At 43.0% G+C, this 19,104-nt stretch overlaps 1 protein-coding gene across 1 annotated transcript in view; it reads left to right on the forward strand.

Moving 5' to 3' along the window:
* The window catches only part of LOC144752469 (olfactory receptor class A-like protein 4), a 43,638-nt gene extending 27,513 nt beyond the window's left edge, over positions 1-16,125 (forward strand). Inside the window, exon 3 of the mRNA XM_078640391.1 lies at positions 15,143-16,125. Coding sequence (XP_078496517.1) covers positions 15,143-16,125 — 983 coding nt within the window. The remainder of the gene's footprint in view (positions 1-15,142) is intronic.
* Positions 16,126-19,104: the final 2,979 nt, after the last annotated feature.

The following is a 19,104-nucleotide window of genomic DNA, read 5'->3' on the forward strand; positions in this document are numbered from 1 at the left end:
TGGCAGTAGTCTAGTGGGCCATTGCCTATTCCCCAACATATTTTTTTTTTAGTGCACAAAGGGGAAGGGGCCCAAGGGACAGCCTTCCCTTTTTCAAATATGTATCCACCTCTTTTGAGGTCTCTGTAACTTTTCAATGTTTTTTGACTGGATATTAGTTTCCAAATATTGATATATAGCATATCGATTTAGTCTTTTGATGGAACATCTACTACAATGTCCTTCACAGATATTGATTCAGTATCAATTTTCAATCCCATTCTAGGAGTGACCATAGTTTCTTCGATGGGCTAGTATCTCGAAATTCCCAGCTGTTTGTTGATTTGTTTGTTTACGTAACAAACAAAACAGACTACATTTTGTCTTGGAATTTAATTTATAGTTTTTATTATTAATGATTAACAAGTACCTATTTTAGCCACCCCAGAAACCTGGCAGGTAGCGGAAGCTGGGTGTGGATTGGAACCTGTGGTCTGAAGGTTTTTTTATGAATCTCTGCAGCCCATGCTTAACCCACCAAGCTATATTAGCAGCTTACATTCAATTGCACTGATACAGCAGTATCCAGGTAACTTTAAAGTCTTGCCTATCTCCTAATGGCCATTCCAGTCCATTGTGAGCAAATGTGGATTTCAAGAGCTCATTAATTCTGCTTTTGTGCCCCCTGAACAAATGGTGCTAGCCACAACATAATTGTGGCGTAGCATTTTCTTTCTGTGGTGTAACATTTTTGTTCTCTGTAAATGTTTCTCTTAAGGGCAGCATTCCCCTAGCCAGTTAACATGGTGATGCTAAGAACATGCGGCAAGACATCCATTGGAAGATTACATGAATTATTCGGGAGTGCATGTTTTTAAGGTTTGTATGTGAATCTGTAGAAAGATCTATTCAACGGCCAAGTCTGTAGAACCATTCTCAACAGAACACTTTCCATGAACTTTTCCAAATGAGTGGTATTCAAAAATACCTTACGTCTCTCTAGGTGAATGTCCTTCTTTTCAAATAAATTCTCTGCAGGATTTTTCCCAGTACCTTTACCCTACACCCTGGCAAGTACCATAATGCATTGCTGAGGTCTGTACTAGACTGAATCATAAATAGGATTACTGGACTCTTCGCAGTTTGGTTTCCAACCCTATCATGGCACTAAAACTGCCCTTGTATTCGCAACTGATATGATCAGAGGTCTAGTTGATGAAGAGCAGGCTGCAGTTCTGATACTTCTAGACTCATACACGGCCTTTGATTCCATCTCTCCTACCCTTCTCACTGAAAGCCTGCAGTCTTTGGGTATTGGCAACTTTGCCTTAAAATTGCTCACATCCTTTCTTACTGACAGGACACAGATTGTGACCTTAGGGGAACACAAATCTGACCGTTTGTTACTCACCGTATGGTGTCCCTCAGGGATCTTCTCTGATCCCCTCATTATTCAACTTGGACATTTCGCCACTGACTATACTGATCCGCTCCTAAGGTCTGTAGGTTGTGTCATACGCTGAGGACACACAGATCATTGGGGCACATGCATCAAACTCCTCCGTTTAAGGAATTGCTATTTGAAAAGTGCAAATGCCTTTGCATGTAGGAATAACAATACATTTTGCGATTTCTTAAGATTAACTAATAGTGATTCGGAAATTGCAAATCGCTATTAGCTAATGTGACTCCATTAATTCCTATGAGCCTAGAGGCCCATAGGAATGAATGGTAATGCATTTGCAAATGGCGATTACAAAATAGGTATTTGCAAATTGCGAATGCAAATTCAAGGATGCCCGGGGGCTTAAGGGCCCCTGAAGCACCCCCCAAAAAAGGTAAGTGTGCACAAATGAAGCACACAAATGCCCTAAGGGCATGTGTGCATTACATGGCACTTTGAAAAATGCATTTTTGTGCCTTTTTCAAAGCATACCATCAACTTGAAGTTCATAGTGAATAGCATTTCCTAAATGTATAGTTTGCATTTAGGAAAGGCTACGTGCATTGGAAAATAAAGATTCACAAATTGAGATTCCCTAAAGGCATTGGCAATTTAGGTGATCACAAAAAATTGCGATTTACAAAATTGCGAATGAAAAAGGTACCTGCATCTGTAAAGGCCTTTTTCCATTTGCAAATGGAAAAAAGCTTGATGCATGTGCCCCACTGTGTATATCTTTAAACATATGGAAGCCACTTCCAACGGCATGAATACAGTGGCGGCATGAATACAGTGGCCGCATGGATGAGCAAGAACTATCTTAAGTTGAATGGAGAAAAAACTGAGGTGTTGATGTTTGGAAGTCACATATCTATATGGAGCCAGAATTGGTGGCCGAACAGCTCGGGGGCACTACCCCTACCAAGTCAGCCAAAAATGTAGGAGTTATCCTGGATGTTGACCTGTCCTTGGATCTTTAGGTCAATCATACAATTTTGTCCTGCTTCTGGATCATTGGAACTCTGCAAAAGATCTTCCCTTTCATTCTTTCCCATGCAGGTAAACAGGTGACCCTGGCATTAATCACATCTGGGATTGATTAATTGCAACGTATTCTGTCTGAACACGAACAAGACTATTCTTGCCAAATTACAACTTGTGCAAAATGCAGCAGCCAGACTGACACTAGGCCTCCCTAATTACATGTCAATCTCTAAAGGATTGCATGAACTTCATTGGCTCTTAGTACAGAAGCAGATCATCTTCAAGGCCATGTCTATTGTTCACAAAGAACTTTACAATGAGAGCCCAGTAGAAATCAGATCCATGTTTCAGTGGTATTCTCCAAGTAGACTTCTCCGATCTGCAAGTCACAATTTATTGCTCGCCCCCAGAGTGTGCAGGAAGCGATGGGGACGCAGAGCTGTTTCTTTTGCAGCGGCCAAGCTCTGGAATACCCGACTCCTCCACCTGACCCGTATAAAACTGCAGATGCCATTTAGGAAGTCCGTGAAAACCTGGCTTTTTTCCTTGTGACAGACCCCGTCTTCTGGTCATGTTCAGGCAAACTAAAGGGATTGTCAAAAAGCGCCATGATGCCCATTCATATCATATCAGTCTCTGGTTAGCTAAGCCATACCTTAACGGCTGGCGATTTATCTAATAAAGGATCCAATCAATTACTAGAAATCTATAGAAAAGAAAGAAGCATGGAACATTCCTCTCTCCTAGCTCCCCCAGTGCTCCAGAGAATAGAAACATGGTATGAAAATCTTGGAGGGTCTCTGGGAGCTGGGCTGTGTAATTGTAAATGGACGGCTGGATAATGGTCTACCCATGAACCCAAACCACACAGGTCCCCGAGGTCTCTCCTCAGTAGATTACGTAATATTGATATTTTCATATGAGCACTGGTGGACCGTAATGTGCCGCAGGGGCAGGCAGGCCCTTACACCTGCATACATTCTCACACCCAATACATACACATGCATACACCAATTCCCAGCATGCACACTCAAACATTCAAATATACACATGCATGCATGTGCCTAACATAATTAAACAACTATGGCGATCTGAATTGGTGGGAGGTAATCCTCTGTTTTTTCATGGAGCCTTCAGAAGGAAGATTCTAGTGCCTCCTCTCATTGGCTGACCTTTGGTAAAGGTCAGCAAAGGAGAGAAGGGCCTTCCTTATCTTGTCCAGTGTGGGATAGGGTCAGTGAGAGTTGCTGACCCCTTCCCACTCTGTGAAGAACGTTACTGATGGACACTCAGCTCTGAGCACTTCAGGACTCAAAACTAAAGCACCTCGGTCGAGTCTAACAGTGATGCTACCCTCATTTTGAGGGGAGGTGCTGGACAGCTCACTTAAGACTTTGCTGAGGAGGTCATTCTCACTGGGCTGATAAATCTTTATCCCACCAAATTTCTGCTCAGGTAGCCAGACTTCTGCAGATTTAGAGCATGTACAGAGCCTGGCTGACTGAGCAGACCATGAAGGGTGTGTGTCGAGGGTGCGGACAGACGGGATCTCCCAGGAACCTGAAGAGAAGGATAAGAAAATGGACAGTTATAAGAGATAATAAAGTAGTGGCAAACCATAAAACCTTAATAAAATATATATTTGAATTTAAGAACCCGACTCAGCTCCTCTATTCTATTTTCAAGCAACAAGTGGTGAAGAATGCAGGCAGCTGTTTCCATTGATACAAAAGGAATTCCTAAATTCAACACCTAGTGCAAGGATAACGGAAATTGGAATGGGCCGTAGAATGCCAAATGTCATTAGCCAAGGCTGATAGAGAGGTTTTTCAACATGCATTGAGGAACTAGATAGAACACCTCAATAAACTCACTCTAGAACAGCTACAAGTCATTATAGGTTTGGTGAACAACAGGGAATAACCCTGCAGAAGCCACTACCAGGAGAAGATCTGGATTTGTTTTTATAAAATTTTGAAAGAATGGCCAGAGCTAGTTCTTGGCCCTTGGAACGTTGGAAATTCTATTTAGCCCCTTTAGTGGCGGGTGAGGCCCAGGCTGCTTACCAGATGGCCAACCACCAATGTGAGGCCAGCTATGAGGAAAATTAAAAAGTGATCCTAGATAGGACTGGACTTGATAAAGAGGCTTATTGCTTAAAATTTCGACAAGAGAGGGGAAAGACATCCGTCAAAAACTCTTAACTTCAAGCTATAAACAGCTGCAGAGAAATGGTTAAACAGAACATGAAAGAAGAAATTAAGGACAAAATATGTCTGGAGCAGTTCTTTTAAGCATTACCCCAACATACCCAGAAGTGGTTACGCCACAATCAGGACTTTCCATTGAAAAGCAGTGGAGATGGCTACCACTTTTTCACAGGTTCGACCACGTTTTTACTTTGGCAGAAGCTGAAAAGAGTACAAAGACTCCCAGAAAGGAACTATCATAGTGAAAAGAAATCTTTAAAAAAACTTCAATGAGACTAAAGGAAGCTATCCGTACAAACCTGATCCTCAAACCACTCCCAGTCCACAAAGTTTTGAATGTGGCGAGTGAGACCACATAGTCTGCTTTTGTAAACCTATTTAGGAAAAAGCTAAACATAATAATACTCAAATGTATCCTCATTTTCGTATACAAAATGCACAACTATACAGAGTAGCAGACCTACAGAACCATCATAACTCTTAATCCCCAAAGAGTTTCAAGAACAAATTATGTTATATGCCCATTCTCACTTGTTTGCAGGTCATTCAGGGCCCAAGAAAACAACCCGAGAGATCCTTCAAAACTTCTATTGGCCGGGTATATTAGGCCATATAAAAAATATTGTCAACACTGCAAACATTTTTATGAGGAAGAATTCATATTGACCCTCTCAAGCCCCCACTTCAACCCTTACCTATAATAAGCACTTCTCTTGAGAAAATTGGAATGGATTTATTTGGTCCCCATCCTAAGACATCCAAAGGTCATCAAAAATACCCTTGTGTTGGTTGACTATGCTTCCAGGTACCCAGGTGCTTTTTCTGTACGTAGCCCAGATACAAAAACCCTTGTGCCACACTTGGTAGGCGTTTTCTCCCTTGTGGTATTTTCAAAAGAAATACTCACAGACCAGGGTACTCCTTTTGTATCAAAGCTGATATCACAAATTTTAAAACAATTAGATATTCCACATTTTAAAACCTCAGTATACCACCCATAGACAGATGGCTTCATTGAACGTTATTAACGGGTCTCTCAAACTCATCTTAAAGAAGATATCTGGGGAAGGCAGAAACTGGGTTCAGATGTTGTTGCTAGCTCTTTTTGAGCAAAGCAGTCAAGCGCAGAGCAGCCTAGTCTGTTCATCATTTGAACAGCTATATGGTCAAAAAACCCACACCTTATTTATTATTTATTTATTTAAACTTATAAAGCACACCGCTACCCGCAATGGGTTTCCCGGCGCTCAGGGACAGACTAAAGAAGAGCTAACATGCTGATTTTACTTATATAAATCTTCTGCTCACTGCTGAAAAAGCCAAGTTTTTAGTCCCTTGTGGAAACGAAGAAGATTGGTTTCCGTCTTCAGGGTCACAGGAAGAGCATTCCAAAGTTTAGGACCCAGATGGGCAAAAGAGCGGCCTCCCATTTTTGCTAGCTTAAATCTGGGAACGGAAAAATCACCATTCCCCGAAGATCGCAAAGTTCAATTCGGCTTGTAGGCCTGAAGGAGGCCCTGAAGATATTTGGGGGCTGAGCCTTGTTTGATTTTAAAAACATGGCAGAGGGCTTTAAAAGTAATTCGACTCGGGACTTTGAGCCAGTGAAGGTCACGAAGTGCAGAAGAGGCAGATGTTCTCCTAGGAACATTGCGGAGGAGCCGAGCAGCCGCGTTCTGAACAACCTGGAGTTTTTTTTACGGTTGTCAGGTCAGCTCCTAGATAAAGGGCGTTGCCATAGTCCAGGCGTGAAACAACGAACGCCTGGACTACAGTTCTTTGTGTAGAAGGGGGCAACATCCACAAGATTTTTTGAAGCCATCTCTAGGTGGCAAAACAAATGGAGGCCACCTTCACAGCCTGCTGTCTCATTGTAAGTTTATCATCGATGAGAAACCCGAGATTGCGTACTACAGAAACGGGCTGAGGGGTAGATCCCATTTCCTTGGTCCAATGGTGGGGGCCCCCGAGATCCTTACCCTTGCCCAGTATCACAACCTCGGTCTTGTCACCGTTTAATTTAAAAAAATTGCTCTTCATCCAATCGAAGACTCGGGTCAGACCTACTTGGAAAGCAGAGGTTTCATTGCCCTTCTTGTTGGAAAGAGAGAAGATAATTTGTGTATCATCGGCGTAGGAGTATAGAGTGAGACCGGGTTCCTCCACAATAGTGGCCAGGGGTCTCACATAGATATTAAATTGTAAAGGACTAAGTATAGACCCCTGGGGAACGCCGTAGGCCGATGGACAAATTATGGAGGAGGCAGAGACAGAAAAGACCTGGGAAGTACGACCACTTAGAAAAGAGGCTATCCAGGCTAGAGCAGCGCCCTCCACTCCCAGGGACCGAAGAGTCGAAAGAAGGATGGAGTGGGACACAGTGTCGAACGCCGCGCTCAGATCAAGAAGAATGAGAGCGGACGTCTCACCGCGATCGACACTGTGTCGCAGACTCTCGGTAACTCCTAGGAGTGTGGTTTCGTTCGAATGATGGTCTCTAAAACCTGACTGGGACTGATGTAAAAATCCCGAGCTCTCAATAAGATGGGTTAGTTGTGTATTAATATGCCTTTCCAGGATCTTTGAAAGAACAGGAAGCAATGAGATTGGTCTGAAATTCGATAGGTTGGTAACATCAGCTCCAGCCTTTTTCAGTAAAGGAACAATCATAGCATGTTTCCACTCCTGTGGAACATATGACTCAGATAGTGAGAGATTGAGGAGTTTCTTTAGCACGTGACGTGGACCAGGATCGAGTTGTTTTAGAATTTTGGCCAGTACCGGATCGCGTGGGGAGCCAGATTTGATGCTAATCAAGCAAGAAAGAAAGGAAACATCATCAAAGGGAGACCAGTTTGTAAATTTAGCCATCGGGGAAGGTAGATAATCTGGAGTAAGTACTGGCTCTAGCCGCAACGCATCATCAGATGTAGAAGGACTCAATGAGTTGTAGATACGTTCCACTTTTGCTATAAAAAATTCCGCAATTGAATTGCACTTAGCCTCATCTAGGGCAGGAGGAGCCGGTACCAAGTCCGCTCCTGTTAATTTTTTCACAACGGAGAAAAGAGTACGAGGACAATTTTGAGCATTAGTGACCGTTTTAGCGACATAGGCGGCTCTGGCCATTTTACATTGGTTATGGTAGTCTCTAAGGACTTCCTTATAGGCCACTTTACGGGAAGCGGAGTAAGAACGTCTCCATTTCCTTTCAAAGATCTTACAGTTGGATTTCATACGCTTTAAATCGTCAGAAAACCAGGGTGCAGGAGGTCGATGAAGTGAAGAGTTCTTAGGAGTTAAAGGGAGGGATTCGTCAACATCAGTGCTCAGCCATTTGGATACTGCAGTATTCAACACGGATAAGGACGTGTCAGTGTTTGGAAGGGTATCCAACAGATGCATATTAAAATCAGTTATATCGAGCTTGCTCCACTGACGTATGTATACATCCTTACTGCTTTTATCACTAGTCATGATTTTAGTCCGAGATAAAGCAAAATGCACGGCATAGTGATCCGACCATTCGAGGGGGCGGGCGGAAGGTGGACATTCAAATGGGAGGTTAGAAAGAACAGGGTCCAATAAATGCCCTGCAGAGTGTGTTGGCCCTGAGTTATATAACAAGATGTTAAGAGCTTCCAGCTCAGATAGAAATAATTTACTAACGTTACATTGAGCATCATCCAAATGAAGGTTCAGGTCGCCAAGGATGGTAAAATTGGCGGCCTTTAAAGATAGAGGAGCAATGGTGTCTGCAAAGGACGTCATCCAGGCATTAGAGTTCCCGGGAGGGCGATAAATCAGAAGACCTGACAAAGTGAACTGGGGGCCAATAGCAAGCTTAAAATATCCAGCTTCACATCCGGGTAGAGGGAAAGCATCAAAAGTACATGTATACATTGATTTAAAAATTATCGCAATACCCCCTCCTTTACCAGTGTTTCTGTCCTTCCTGGAAATAACGAGGGAGGCTTGAGAAAAAGATAAAGAGCAAGACACTGGTATTCTCCTGGAATATACTCAACAATTATAAGCCCATTTAGATAAATTCTGGGAGTTAGCTCATCAAAAGTTTGAAAAAAAACAACAAAAACAGAAACAGATCTACGAGAAAGGGAAAACGTTAAGAATATATCAACAGGGTGACTGGGTTCTTGTGCTGTTACCCACCTCTACACATAAAATGAAATCTGAGTGGAAAGACCCCTTTAAGATAATTGAAAGAATTGGACTAGTCTCATATAAATTACAGATGGGACTGCATAAAGAACAAACCTTTCATATAAATCTATTAAAAAAAGGTTGAGCCCACCACCAAAATCTATAAATACTGTCTTTCCTGAAACTGATAACAAAACAACTCTTGGGCAACTGTCGGTCAATGAAGAATTGAGTAAGGAACAAAGGGCGGAGCTAGAAGAGATACTACGACCCTTCACCACTACATTATCAGATATACCTGGCAAGATGTCTTTAATTGAGCATGCCATATCCACAGCAAAAGGAAAAGTAGTGAAACTAACACCTTATAGAATTCCCACTGCTAGGAGGAAATCTAGCAGTACTGAACTAGACCGGAGGTTACAAATAGGAGTCATAGAACCCTCCCAAAGTAACTGGTCTTCTCCTATAGTACCTGTTCCTTAACCAGATGGGAGTATATGGTTTGTACAGACTTCCGCCTTGTCAATAAAATCTACAAATTTGATGCCTATATTCTTTCCAGACTAGACGAGTTAATAGAAAAATTAGGGGATGCCAAATATATCATCACTATAGATCTTACCAAATGTTATTGGCAGGCACCATAAAAAAGAGAAGACAAAGCAAAAACGTTTTTCTAAATTCCTTTTGGGGTATTTCATTTTACTGTCCTTTCCTTTGACTCCATGAAGCCCCTGCTACTTTCCAACGTCTTATGAATTTAGTGTTGAAAAATAATCAAGACCATTCATCCGTCTATTAGGATGACATCGTTATTCCCTATGTTTGAAAACCATTTGATATATTTAAAGAAAGTCCTGAATGAATTAGCAAAAGTCAATCTACATAGTAATGCAAAGAAATCAAGGGCTTGCTGTAATAAGGTAAAATATTTAGGATATCTCTGAGAAAATAGAGTCATTGAACCATAATACAAAAAGGGCAAATCTATTACAGAAATCCCTTTTCCTAGAACAAAAAGAGAAGTCAGGTCCTTCCTAGGAACTAGTTGGTTATTACTGAAAGTTCATACCTCAATATTCCACCATAGCCACCCCATGACTAATCCCCTACAGAAAGGAAACTCTACTACAAAGACCCTACATCCTTCAGATAAGGCCATAGAACCTTTTCAAACATTTAAAATGTAATCACTTCAAGCCCAATACAATTTCACTCAACCTCGAAAAAAACGTCATACTTCAAACAGATGACTCTGATTGTGGTATAGGGGCTGTCTTATCTCAACAAAATGAAGAAGTTCTAGAAATGCCTATTCTCTTTATCAGTCGAAAGCTATGTCCCGTGGAAAGTAGATTTTCTACTATAGAAAAGGAATGCTTGGACATTAAGTGGGCTACATATAAACTACGGTATTTTCTAAATGTTAATCCTTTTCTGTTATATACTGATCAAGCCCCTTTAACCTGGTTAAGCAGGAATAAAGGGAACAACCCTCGAGTCACCCATTGGTTCCTCTCTTTACAACCCTACCAATTTGAGGTTCGCCATGGAAGCGGAAATAACACACTTGGAGAAAGCTGTTCAATGGAGAAGAGCTCTGCTGTTCCAATGATGTTAATCTTACATAAAGGCTTTAAGGTATTGGGTCTGCTGTCAAAGCCCAGAGATCGTCCTTTATATAAAATAAACTTCTTCTAGTCAAGGGAGGGAGCCTTGTCTTGCACGTACTTTATAAAAATGATTTCTCCCTTTGTATTCTATGGAATTGTAACAATGCTAACTGTGCTGAGTTTATGCATTTTGCTGCTAGTAGTGGCGCGTATACTGTATTGTAGAGCACAATAGTTAAAATAAACATTTTGAACTATTTCAGTGACTCTGCCTATTCTCATTGTGGACAAGTACGAGTGAGTGAGCGAAAGAGTACGTCTTGCTCCCGCGATTCCTGAGAGAGTCGGGAGTGTTGTGTTCTGGGTTGTCTAATCATTTGTAGCTGTGTGATCTTTGTAGGAGAACGAACGAGACACTATAGCTAGTCAGTTTTGGATTTGGGGTACTAATGTGGTAGGTTGATACACCCCTATTCACTGAGGTCCTGTTTTCCTGTGCATAGTTCTGTGTATGTGCAGAATCTCTGCAACAATGGACTGGCCTGTTTTGCCACTTTGGACGCTACTTACGGTTGCCTTACACAAATGCCTTTGTCCTGATGAAGAACCGCATGCGGGGTCTGCATTTTCCCCACTACCCTTAAGTCAGGTCAAAACGTCAACAACACTTATCCCATGACCTGGGTTATGTTTTGTTAGTCCTCTTTTGTTTAGGATGGTGCATTTTGAGTAGACCAGCATCATTCCTCGAAACAGACATGGAAGAATAAGATAAAGCTGTTTTGAAGACAGGCCTACGGGCACTGGTTTATTGTTCTTAATAATACTCCAGCCAGTATAATTTATATAAAATGATTGAATTATGATTTTCATATACTTTTCTTTGCAACCTCCATCTTCTTATTAACTTTGCACACGAGCACCCTTTCTTTGCCCCTGTCTTTAGAGCAACTGCTGATTGATATATCTTTGATATTTGTATGTACTATCTACTTTGATATTTCGTGAAATAAGAGAATATAAAGGAGATCTTTTTCTCTACAAAATAAGTTTGTGTGGCTTCCTCTCTGGTGTGTACAGAATAATTCTCTTTCTCTTGCATAAACAAATTATTATGTTTGAAAAATTTAGTGACTAACTCAATTTAATTTTGTAGTCACATTTTATTCAAAGTAGAAGCGTCAGGACCACCTTGTACCACGTTGTACCCAGGTCCTGTGTCATGTCATGGGTTACCCCATTCGTTTGCAGTGGTTGAAAATGCTTGTGGCAGACTTACAAGGACATTTTTCGACTGTGCGTGAAATTATGTTATCTATAGAATTCTGTTTACATAGAGGACACCGCTTCCTAGATGGAATCAACCCTGCAATAGTCTCTGATGACTAATTAAGAGCAAATTGCACCACCCAATCAGAGGTGGATACTGCCATGTGATGTGAGTCCTGCAGCAGCATGTCGTTATAGAAGTATGCATGAAAGTTGTAAACTCTATGGAAAAATAATCCTTTGACTAGGCCTGTCTCATTATCATGAGCCTGTTTCTACAATGTCATCTTTTGCCGCTGGTTGGCACCCAGATTTAAGAAAACAAGTCAATTTTGTTTTGAGTGCCAGTGACCGTCCTTGTCTGAATAATTAATCTGTGGTCGCTGATGATCAACTTTATGCCAAAATATGTTTTCTAAAGTACAGATGGTGGATTAGTCGTACGAAGTCAGAATATTAATTGATCATGGTAAAGAATTTGGCAATCACCAACATTTACGATAGGCCTAATCTAATCTAATCTAATCTATTATAATCTAATCTAATCTGATACTGTTACTTAATTCATTGCAAAGTAAAAGGCAGGACAAACATACAAAGTGAACTCAAAGTATCAAGTCTGCAGGCTCCTCAATGCTCTCTTTCTATTTTTTCGAGTTAGTGACATAAATTCCACATTTAACCATCTATTTTTTGGTTGACATCACTTCCAGTGGTGCAACATTAGCTCCCAAGAAGTCACGCATCACACACCGGCTGGCGCTGTGCAGGGCCACCTGGCCTGAGAGCTCCTGACTGACTGGGTCAGGGATGGGGGAGGGAAAAGGGGGAGGTCCCTCCATGTACTTTGGAGAGGGGCCCCGCTTCTTGGCAGGGGGGACGGCGTCCAGCCTGTGAAAAGAGTGGGGGGACGCCGTCCACCAGCGTGGACCCCCGACTCGAGCCCTGTAAGCGTCCCAATACTTAAAACAAAAATGTATTCAAATTGAAATCAGGCTCTGGCTCAAAATGCAGTTTATGCAAGATGCCAGCAGAATTGTACCTCAAGACTTCCCTGACTTTCGATACTGGACAGTTGAAGACGAACAGGAGGACGTCGGCTCCTTCCCACCCCTACAAGTGTCTACCTTGCGCATTACCCTTTTATGAATTTTGATCTGTGTGGAAAGCGTTGCTCCAGTCCGTCCTCACGGTCCGCGCAGGGCTGGGCCGCTCACCTGCACACAGCAACTCGCCCTTGACAAATGTTTCCGCAGTTGCTAAGCATGCGATGTTCACGTTCAATGAACCGCGAAGGGCCACAGATCAGTGAACTCATTCAACCCCGGTGCGTCCGCCAAACCGTGAAGATCTCTCGAGCACGACAAGGCGCTGGACTGCGCGAGGCCACTCGACACGACACGGAGCAAGCAACCACGGACAGCACCCCGGGCACGAGCCCGAACGCACGAGACAGACAGACCGACAGAAAGATGTCCTAACCGGGCCTTTGAAGACCGAATGCCGGTAAGCAGGGCTAGGGCTAGGGTTGTCGACGCCCCAGGAAAGTGACCCTCGTCTGCCAGTGCGTGCGTGATGCGTGTAGGGCACTTTCTTCCGTTTGGAGGGAGTCCCACAGGAACCCGCCTTTATTTATTTATTTAATGCGATTTTCTATAGCGCGAACATTACCCGAAGGTGTCAGAGCGCTTTACAAGAGAACCAGTTGCGTTACATAAGGATTTAGGATTACATGAGTTACATAAAAGATACAAACAGGAAAAAAAAATTGCAAATGTACAAGTTGTAAAGTCACACAGGGAAGAGATACAAATAGAAAAATAGTCCTTTAGGACTCCCTAAGGTCGTCTAAAGCAGATGATAGCTTATAGGGCAAATGTGGCAAATTCATATTTATGCGGAAAGCGCTGCAGCTGCTGAATCACAGAATTCCTTTCGCCCTGGTTATATCACAGTACTATAAAATACCATTATCCCCCATTACAACTTGCCTAACTCAAAATCGCGCGGCATTAGGGGAAAACGCACAGTATGTAGTCAGGTGCAAAATGCTCACTTTTTTCCCTGCGTACATTTTACCAGGTAGCACCTATCAACATTTGTATGGGTTGTAAAAGCATAATTCTGTATTTTGGCGTTCAAAAAGGGAACTATGCTGTATGATTGTGCTAGTCCCTTTTCTGATCCACAGAACTTGGTAGGGTGTGGGTGTGGAAAAAACACTCAGGGGTATTAATATTGGTAGCATCAGATCATTCTAAGGGTCTATATGTCCGAAATCATCTCTAAAACACTCCTTAGATTTGTGGTGAAAAACACCATAGGTATATAAGCGATGCGAAAACCTCCAATAAATGAATACATATGTTGCAACTTTTTTAAATGAGTTATTCCCTAACACAGGTACTGAATATAGAATCATAGAATAGTAACTGTGCATTTTGGCATGATAAACTCTCCTCCCTCAACCAGGGTTTTGGGTGGCATAAATTAGCAACAGCCACCTTGAGTTGAGGTTGAAGTAACAATAGAACATTTAAACTAAGTTTCTCAAGTTGAATCAACATAAAGCAATTATATGAGAATCAGTGGCCCTGTATTTGGAAAGTACATGATGGTATACCCGCTGATTGAGGTTGATTACAAGAGCATGCAGCTGTCCATTGCAAGGGTAGGCCAGGAGGGCTGGGGCCATGTCTGCTGCTCATCTTTCAATAGTGAGAGCTGCATGCTAACAGTGGCTGTGTATGGATTCTCCCAGGGCTGCCTTTGTATTTAAAGGGAATCCTTTAGACTTGGGCCAGATTTTCAAAGAACTTGCTTTGAGTTTGCGTCACTTTTGTGACACAGACCTGACCCAAAATCCTTTGTGATATTTGCATACGGTTATTTTCTTTGTTTAGTAAACAAAAGTAAAAGAAGTAATGCAACACAGCACAGCTGCCATGCATTATTTTGCAGCAGGTAGGCGTTCCATGGGTGGTGCATGGGTGTTCCTGTGTATCCTCCCATGTATTTGACACAAACCCATATCTACAAAGACTTGCAGTCATGGGTTTGCATCTAAATGGTGCGCCTGCATGAGGCTGGTGTAACAAGCAGGAATATCTTTAGTTCTTCTTGTTATTTTCTCTTTGCATTTGTGCTGTGTTCTTCAGCACAGATATAAAAAGGAAATAGCCTCAAAGGATAGTTTTTGTGAAGGAAGGGACTCATTCCTGCACATAAACTATCCTGACCTTAACGCAGTGCACTATGACACAAGGGTACCTGAGATGGCGCTAGACATTCACAAGTGTGCAAGTGGCTGGAGAGAGCAGAGCTTTGCCATATCTTTGAAGATATAGCATAGTTTTGTTTGCCCCATTCACGCAACGCAGTAGCTTCTGTTGCTTTACTACATTGCTTGAACTCTTTGATAACTTGCCCTATGGTTTCTAAGTGCTAACTCAATCTTCACTGCTTTGCTTTGTCAGAAACCACCAAAGAAGAAGAGGCTCTGATTGACGATGCAATGCCGATGCGGAATCTTCTAACAGCCGCCCTTTATGGAGTCCTGGTTTCCATCAGCATTGTGGGAAATGCGTTTGTCCTCGTGACCATTGCTGCCACCTCTTGGGAGAACGGAAGTGTTGCAGCCTCGGACCTCATCCTCGCCCACTTGGCCACCATAAACCTACTCATCTCAGGCTTCAGGAATGCCTTGATCTTTGCCTGTCACGTGGGCTTGGAATTCATCCTCTCTGCTGCCTGGTGCAGGGTCTTCATGTTCTTGTGGATGCTGCTGAGGACCATGAGTGTCTGGGCCACTTTTTGTGTGAGTTTTTTCCACTACCTTGCCCTCAGAAGGACCGACCTTCACTTCAGAATGCCAGGAAAAGCTATTGGGAATGCAACTAAAGCCATCTTGGCTACCTGGATCGTTAATTTCCTGTACTCTATTCCTGCCTTTGTTTATTCTACCCGCGGTGCTGAGAATATCACATTCTCCTTGATGTTGCTCAGTAGCACCACCACAAGGCCTTTGTTGGGGTGTGTCTGGAACTTCCCGTCAACACAGACAACTTTGCTCTACATTGCCGCATCCCTCGTGATCCATGAGGTCCTGCCCATTTTCCTTATGTTGGCCACCAATATGAGGAGCCTGGTGCTTCTGAGGCACTACACCAGGGCCATCGGGGTGGCTATTCCTGGCCCCCGTCTCCTGGCCAATCGGCGGGCTGCCAAAGTCATTCTATGGTTGGTACTGTTGTTCGTGGCGTGCTGGGGCTCTAATTTATTGGCTGTCAACTATTACAACTTTGCCCATGATGAATCGTCCAGCTACCTTCTGACTGTGGCAAACTTCTGCGCTTCTCTCTTCCTGGGCTTCAGCCCATTGGTCCTCTTGGCCGGGCACAGCAAACTCCGCCAAAAGCTTCGGAGGTTAATAGTCTCCTCTACTTCCTGTGCAGTCTGAAGCTAACAGCACATCCGCGGATGCTATGGCCAAGCCTTTGTTGTCCAACTTCTGGTTCTCTTGAAAGTGTACATTGTGCATGGATCTGTTTTTGGGCAACTTACAAGGCCTTTTAGCCCCTGCGGGTGGCTCACAGCCCACCCTCCCACCATTTTTAGAGATCCCTGCATTCCTGGTGGGGACCTCTAAAGTTTCAGAGCAGTGTCTAGTTAGGAGTTTCTCTGAAGGATGGAGAGTTTTCAGAGTGGGAGACATGTTTATTGCAATCACCCAGCAAAGTCTTTGTTTTTAGAAGAATAAGATCACAAAACTGGAATTGGTTGTTGAAATATAAAAAATGAATGGCCCTGATATGCAAAGAGATTTCTCTCTTTGCCTGGGGGTTGCTGCCGAATGTACCTGTCCAGGACTGCTATGCTGTGTTTGTCCGTCCCAGACACAGAGATCATTGATGGCGGCCCCACCCTAAATAAATAGCCCCGGGTGACCGTCACTGTCACCTGACAGCCCTCTGGCAGACAAGCCATCAAGTCAAAGGTTTAAAATGGCAGGGCCGTGCTTCCCCCTACTCTAAATAGAGTTTGGTGAGCCAGTACCACTGCTAATTTAAGGGGGGACTGCCGCTCAATCACACTCTAAATGAGACCAGCATTCACCCTTTGCTAACCAAAAAGACTCAGCAGTGGACATATGTTTTCATTCACCTCTATGACACAGCTACTGATGATTCCCAGAATGCTTTGTGAGAGAGTTCCCTAATAGGTCATTTGGGATACTCCAATGTTATGAGTTCAGAGTCTGCTGCTGGGTTGGGCTGTGGATAGGACATTATTATCTTTTAAACTTCCATCTTTACTGCTACCCTGTTGGCATGTATTTTCACAATATCCTATACTTGGTGTAACTTGCTGTGCCTCATCATCCGCGGTGTGTCTGGCACATGAGAGAAGTCGTGTTTGATTGATCCCACTTGATGTGTGAAATCCAGCTGAAAGGTAGTAGAAGCTGGATTTGGGGCTTGCTTGGGGTCTGTAGCACAGGTGTGGTACATGCTGTGGCGTTTGTTTCTTAGTTTCTTGAGTCATTAGTGGCACACAGTGATACTGAAGGTTGTATTATTGTGTAAGGTGACTGCAAGGCAGGGCCGGATTGGGAAAACAAAGCAGCCCTGGCAATTGTGTCAGACCAGCCCTTTAGTGGGTTGATACTTGGGACCGATATTGCTTCACTGCTCCAAAAGTGTCCCCATCCACTGCAAAATTTGCCCTCACCCTTCCAGCCTTCCGGGAAAACACCCAATGCCCGCAACAGCCAGTCTGGTCCTGCTGCAAGGCTTCCGCCCATTCCTGTCCACAGGGACATGTTTTCTATACAGATTTTTTTTACCAAGCCTTTTCTTTCTGGTATTTTAGTTTGCGTAGCTAATTCAAACAAAACAAAAACTACCAGAATGCATGTTGGTGAAATAAAAGCTTAGTATTGGATCCCTGGGGCGCTAATAAAAAAGGTGAAAATGTATCATTTTCATCTGCCAGCAATTCATAAAAGGATTTCTTGCCGGTACAAATACATTTTCTATTGCAGAATTCCCATCCATGATTGTGTTTGAATCTGGACTAGTAAATCCCACACCAGGTGTGGTAAGTAGGCATTACAAGGTGTGGTTTGAGTTTGACTTGTAAGTGTGTGAATGCCCACAAACATGCCCATGTGCATTTGAAGGCATTCCCAAACTCAGATCCAACCTCTTCCCATGCTGAAGCTGGTCATAAAGTCAATGGCTGGATTAACTCCCTTTCCCGGATGAGCAGGAAAATCCATCATCCCCACATTTATTTGGCAGGGGTGGTGGGGAAGGCTTTATCCACAAAGACAAATGGTTTTCCCACAAAGGGAAAAAAGTGAAAAAGATCAGTTGCACAGGTTGCTCCATTCCCCCTTTGCTTAAATCTAAACTATGTAGAATTCCACACAGCAGGAATGGGAGCACGGCTGTACATGTTGAAACCTGCGCCTGAAGCTTTCCAAGTCCACTTCTGAGACTGTTTCTACATTCAAATAATGTAGAAGTACATTCAGGTGAAGATGTAAATTTCCATTCGTACTTGTATGCTGTTTTGTGAATCAGACCCCATCGTGTAGCAGTGACATGTAGCTATCTAGTCTACTTATTGTAAAGAGTTACATCTATATGTAAACCATCTGGCAATAATAAAAACATTATTTTAAAGTCCCTCATAACCAGATGCTCACCTGTGTTTGTCATATGCCACCTGTGTGCAGGATTCCCTGGGGCTCCCCTCCATCACATCAGCAATGCTGAGTTCAAGGGCTGCGGTCACTAGCAGGCCTTCTTCACAGACGTCCTCTTGTCCCATTTCTATGCTGATGACTCAGAGATTTTGAACACTATAGCTTTTTGTTTCTTAAAATTCAGGGTGTAGGTATCTGGCTAGACAGAATTTGGTGGCTGGGCCTTGATTACCCCCTCGGTCGGCGGATGTATGTCATTACCACGCATGCTTTTACAACGCATGCCTTTACCACGCAACTTTCACAACGCAAGTCGTTACAACGACTTGCGTTCGGGGGTGCTGGATAGTGAATAGTTTAATTTACTATTCCAACTCCAGTTCCCGTGGATAGTAGGGAAGGTTTTGGATAGTAAATTAACTATTCCCTATCCTAGAGCGCCCCCCAGAGCAAGTCGTTGTAACGACTTGCGTTGTAAAAGTTGCGTGGTAAAGGTTCTGCGTTGTAAAAGTTGCGTTGTAAACGGTGTTCCCCTCGGTGGGCAGGATATACCACAGCAGTCATCTCTCATGGGGTTTTAGTAAGTTCTGACTTTGGTGTATAGCATTTTGATGAAATTGCCCAAAGTGTTTTCTGGTGTCCAGATGTTTGGGGAAAGTATCACCTTGCCTTACTGGGTTTCTTTACATCTTTATAAGTAAGTAAAACAATTGTAAGTTTATAACA

Source organism: Lissotriton helveticus, chromosome 5_1, assembly GCF_964261635.1.
Source record: "Lissotriton helveticus chromosome 5_1, aLisHel1.1, whole genome shotgun sequence".
Classification (NCBI taxonomy): Eukaryota; Metazoa; Chordata; class Amphibia; order Caudata; family Salamandridae; genus Lissotriton; species Lissotriton helveticus.